Source organism: Medicago sativa, chromosome 2 (genome assembly GCF_051527215.1).
Source record: "Medicago sativa cultivar Bolivia chromosome 2, Bolivia_mono, whole genome shotgun sequence".
NCBI classification, from domain to species: Eukaryota; Viridiplantae; Streptophyta; class Magnoliopsida; order Fabales; family Fabaceae; genus Medicago; species Medicago sativa.
The window spans coordinates 6581597-6587596 of NC_140750.1; the positions used below are offsets into that span (position 1 = coordinate 6581597).

The following is a 6000-nucleotide window of genomic DNA, read 5'->3' on the forward strand; positions in this document are numbered from 1 at the left end:
ATTGAACCGACAATTTTTGTGGTCCACAACGCCCAAATGCCTCTATAATTAGGGGTCCCTGATTTCATTACAAGTAAACTACACCAGGAAAAAAAATTCATGGAATTCCCTGGCTTTGATCCGAACACCAAGGTAGCGGCAGTCTACTACAACGGTGGAACACCACCCCATCTGTTTAGGATTCGCGACGATGTCACCCTCTCTGGGCTGAAGGATGAGCTGGATCAAATCAACCGTCAACTCAACCGCATAGACACAAGGAGGGTGGTCGGTGTCGAATATCGATGTCCATTGTCCGACTCAGCCGGATCTCTTCGCTTCAGCCGGATGAAACTCACAAACGACGACGACGTGAGAACCATGTTCTCTGTCTTTGGTCAACACAGCGCTAGAGGACCGATCAAGTTGGACGCTTCTTTGGTTAGATCTACTGAACAAATTCTGAAAAGTTTGCACCGGCCCAGGAACTACGAAGAGATCAGGGCTCTGCTGGAGGGACCAGAGGAGGAAGAAGTTAGTTTGAATGATCCATGATAATGTGTTATGTTTTAATTAATCGCGTGTTTTATGTTGTTTTAATTGCGTGTTAGTAATGTGTTGTTGAATTAAGTTGTTGCATTATGTTTTAATTGCGTGTTAGTTATCTGTTGTTGAATTTAATTGCGTGCGGCGTTATTATGTTTTAATTTACGGCAAAGATGAGATAAAAATAACCAAATATATGCTTTTCGGATTACTAAATCCGGAAACCACAGGGCGCAAGTGTATTCCGGAATACGTAATCCGGAATTCCTCAGCATAGGATTCTTTTGTATGGACCACATTGGCCGGTGATGTTTCACCAAAGGTTAGGCCGGTCAGTGGAGTTTGAATGCATTTTTTTACGGTTTTGAATGTGTAACACGTTTTATTTGACTGTAATTAAGACCTATGACTTATATAAGACTATAAAAAGGCATGGATCTTCAACATTTTCCTTCATTCTTCTTCACCTCCTTTCTTACATTTTCTTCAATTTTTTTAAAGTTTTTTAGGTAGCTTTTAGGAGTGTTTGTGGTGTCATGGTCATTGTTGATCGGTCATACGACCCCTGCAATTGCTTTGCAGCTTATGCGGGGGTCGTATAACGGTCAACAGAGACCCTTGACATCATAGAAAGACACAAAATGTGCATATCGAATTGGTCCGGATTTTATAATCCGGAAACACTAACAATCTGGTTCGGAAAATGTAATCCGGACCAGGGGTATTTTTGGAATTTTTACAGGGCGCGCGAGGAGGCCATAGGGTGGGAAAAGTAATACTGCTTATGTTATTGATTTGTTATTTTGTGAGCTAGGTGATTGTAAGATGTACTATAATATATAACACTTTATGCTAAACTTTGTTGATTCTAAACTTTGATTCCTAGCAAAATAGTTCGGCAAATAAATGTGTGAATAAATAAATCCAAAGTTAAAATTACTTGTATACTGTTATACCCAAATTTTGGACCTAAAAATACTTGTTCAAAATTTTCTTTCATCTTTGATATATGTCTATTACTTTTGAAAAATTGCCAATTTGCTATTGTTTACACTGACATTTCACTCTGCTTTATCTCTCAATTTAGCTTTACAATTCCTTTCAACTGTGTATTTGTCCATGTTTTCTTGCATTTAAAGTCATCCAAAAACATCTTTCTTGCATTCTAAGTCATTTGATATGTCTTTGATCAATTGCATCTTTCTCTGCATCTTATTTCAATGTTATCTGCAAAATTCATGAAAAAAGGGCATTTTAGTCATTTCCTATGTTAAAATTTCTTTCAATCTTTGAAAAATTGTTTGAGTCTTTCCAATTGGTTTGAATAAGTCTTTATTTCAATTCTATGTCAAAATCCATTTTAAGAATTGCATTTGAAGTCATTTTTAAGTCAGTTTAGCCCCTAGGGGCATTTTAGTCTTTTCATGTGTTAAATTTCTGTTTAAATTCTAAAATTTGTCTCTGAGTCTTTTAATTTGCTTGTATAAAGCTCTTGCTTTAATTCCTTGTTAAAAAATCATTTCAAAATTGCATCTGAGTCATTTTGAGTCGTTTTAGTCCCCAGGGGCATTTTGGTCATTTCACATAAAATTTCTGATTCATTTTAATCTGCTTTGTTTCTTTTAATCGTCTCGCTTTACGTTAATTTTAAATTTAATTTTTCAATTCAATTTTAGTTTTAATTTTCATTTTGGTCCTTGTACTTTTGTTATTTGCATTTTAACCCTTTTTCAAGTTTGTTAGAGTCAAAGTCAAGGTTTGTTAAGTCCAAGTGCCACATGGCATCACGTCATTGGGCAAGCATCCCTTTCATCACCTATAAAAGTCAAGGTCATGGTCAAGGTCAACCTCACCAATTATTTTTCAATCATTTTCACAAAAAATCACAAAGTTTTTTCCCTCATTTTTTTTTTCTTTTCCACTTTCTCTCTCCTCTAACCAACTTCATCTTCAACCTCTAATAACCACCATAACAACCTTCCTCCACCACCTATAACCACAATCTTCATCCATAACCACCATAACAACCTCCATAACTTCCCAAAAACCAACACAAACCTCACAAATTCCAAATCGGTGCGGAAGAACAACGTTCACCGTTCATTGTTCACACGAATTCACTGTTCACGCAAGGTCACTGTTCACGCGAATTCACTGTTCACGCGAATTCACTGTTCACGCAGAAGAAGAAAAATCACGGAAAAAATACCGGAACCGCGTGAGGGAAGGGCATTACGGCTAGAAACGCGGCGGTTTGAAGCAAATCGGACCGGAATCACAAGGTAACCATCTTCTCTTTTCCTCTTTTCAAATTGTGTTCAAATTGTTCCTCAAACTTCAAAGTTAGATCTACTCCGATTGGTACCTCATTTCGAAAAACTAAGCTCGGATCCGTAACAAGCATGAAAATGGATGTTTGAAACTATAAAAAAAAATTCGAATCCGAGCGGAAAAAATTTCCGACGCGGTGGTGCCGCCACCTCGCGGTGGTCGGCCACCGCGCCGGAGAAGAGGGACTTATCGGAGAAGAAAGAGTGGAGAAGAGAGCTTCTCACTCTAGAAACTCTTAGAGAGAGAAGGATTGGGGGGAAAATGGATAAAAACCGGTTCAGGCCTATGTATATGGCCATGAACCGGGTCGACCCGCCCCAGGACCGGCCCGTTCTCTCCCTAAGCCTTTCTGCACGTTTTTGCTGTACGCACCCCCCCTTTTCTGCATGTTTTACTAATTTCTTGCTAATTGCACCCCTGCATGTTCAAAAATCCTTTAAAAATTCCTATGTGTTCTTGATCATTTTCTTGATATTTTTGTGATGTTATCATGTGTTAAATCTTGATTAAAAAATGTGTGGTATTTTCTTGTCAATTGTTTACTATTTTTGTTAAAAATTATGAAGTTTTTATATGTTTTTGTGTCTAAAAATTCTTTAAAAATTCTAAAAAATTTCATACACATTTCTTGATAGTTTTGTGGTATTTTTGTGATAATTTTTTGCATATTAAAACTTGGAAGTAATAATGTGATGATTTTCTTGCTATTTTGTGTTAAAAAATTTGTGAAAATTTGCTTGATTCTAGTTCCAATTTCTTGATAAATGTTTGTGACCTATACCATATGATTTTGTGAGGTTTTAGTTACTGTTTAAATGTGTATGCTACTGCATGTGAATATTTTCGTGCTTTATTACTTGTTTTACAAGTTTTGTGTGTGAATAAATAATGTGAAATAAGCCTAACTTTTGTCCTAAATGCTTGACATGCTACACTCCTTTAATCCTCCTTGAGAAAACTGATTTGGCACTCTTTGGGAACTTGTTAAAATATGAGGATTATAGGTCTTGTTCAAGCCTTGCATTGTTGATGAATCTTTAGGCCTATTTTGCACTATTTTTGCCATGTTTTGTAGTATTTTTCTTACTTTTGCTATAGTGATGTCTCCTTGCTTTTATTTCTTGATGTTATCATGTGCTACTAATCCTTTTTGTTTCATGCTTCATACACCATAAGCATTCCATATCTCATCTCCTCCTTCACTTTAATTTCTTGCACTTTAAATTTTTTTTTTTACCAAGGCTTAGAATGTAAAGACTTAGGAATTTTGTATTTTACTTCATGCAATTTTAAATTCTTGCAAGACCATAGAATGTAAATTAGGGCATGATGTAAAAAGGACAATGGACTCTAAAGATGTACACCGACACAAGCACCGACACATGCACACACCTCACTTTAGATGTATGGCTAGGATATGCATGTTTAGATGTATGTTTAGGATTGAATGTTTAGATGAATGCTTAGGCCTTACACTTAGAAAAACCTCTTTTCTCAAAAATATGAACAATATCACTCAAACCATTTTCTTAATAAACCTTGGGGTCCAAAACCCCATTGATTTTCTCTTTTATCTTCTTAATCAAAATTTCAATGAATCTTAATCATACTTGACTTCTTTCCAAAATCACTAATCAAACCTCACTTTTTCTTAAAGTCTCATGCCTTTAAGGCCTCTCAATCTCCATTCTTCAAAACTCCAATTTTCAAACTCAAAATCAACCAACAAAAACAAAAACATTTTTTGGAAGAGAACTACGGTGGATTTGATCCCTTAAACGGGTACGTAGGCAAGGACAAAATTCCTTCAATTCAAATAAAATAAAAAATTCAAACACTTTCTTCTCCCTCCAATTCTTCACTTAGAAAACTCTTAGGCTTAAATAAACATTTCCAAATAGCATTTAAAAATAAAGCGCGCGCGTAGAAAGTAAAGACGGTTCCTATAGGTTACTATAGTCGTTATGGGTGCCTAACACCTTCCCGTAGCGAAAACAACTCCCGGACCTCGATTCTTAAGGGTTTTGCTTATTTTTTCCCTTCCCAAGAAAAAATGAGATATCACCGGTTAAAAAGGTTCAAACGTAATCAATGTTTGACACCCGAAAACCAAGATAAAACAGCTGGCGACTTCACTGGGGATATTCGAGAGTTACGCCTAGTCTTTATTTCCACGCTTACGCTCTTTTTACTTGTTTCTTTTATTTGCTTTCCTATGTGAATAAATGTTTAAATTCTTGCAAACGTGTGGGGTGAGAATATCAAAAGTCCTGCACCCGGGCTGAGTGAACTTAGGATTTAGGAGGGATATAATCGACAATTCATTCCGGGGGTTGCCTCGTGTTTTGTATTATGCGATCAATCCCACATAGCTAAGGCATTTTGGGGGTGATGTTGTCGGCGCGTGTTGTCGCGTTTAGGCACTTTACTTCTAATTGTTCTATGACGCTATGAACCGTAGATAACCGAACCCATCCATGGCCATTTTCTAGGATGTAGTGCGGAGGCTAAACCGAGTGTTGTCTCGAATTTTAGTCGTCACGCGATGCTACACTCAAGTTAGACCTTCTTACGGATAATCATGGAGCGAGTGTTGTCTCGTGACACCATGATATACGTCAGAGAGGTTGCAACTTGGGAACCTTTTTAGAACCCGGTTACTATCATCCTAAAGCCTTAGATTCACCGGACACCGTGTCCACCCAAGACTCCTCGACTTTGAACTTCAACCCACCATGTTTTCTCCGAACTTGAACATAATCATGCATACATGCATACATGCATAAACTTTTTCCATGCATTGTTATCAAAGGGCTTAGACAAATTGAATTTGTAAACATTGTAGGAATGGGGAAGACTAAGTCCTACAAGTTCAAGGAAGTGGATTTGGCTAGTTTGAGAGATTTGGCACTCAAGGTTGAGGATCCGACTGGTTTCCGACACCGTTACGGGGTTTTACTTACTATTCTCCAGACTAATGTGGATGAGAAGCTCGTGCACACTCTAGTGCAATTCTATGATCGGGACTATCAGTGCTTCACTTTTCCGGACTTTCAGTTGGTGTCTACTCTAGAGGCTTATTCCTCCTTGATGGGTCTATCTATTGCTAAGGGGGTGCCCTTCGCGGGACTCGAGAATCCTCCT

At 37.5% G+C, this 6000-nt stretch overlaps 1 protein-coding gene across 1 annotated transcript; it reads left to right on the forward strand.

Annotated features, from left to right (window-relative positions):
* Positions 1-99: 99 nt before the first annotated feature.
* On the forward strand, positions 100-534 carry LOC146944008 (uncharacterized). The gene has a single exon (XM_085747906.1). The coding sequence runs from the start codon at positions 100-102 to the stop codon at positions 532-534; it is 435 nt and encodes a 144-aa protein (XP_085604032.1).
* Positions 535-6000: the final 5466 nt, after the last annotated feature.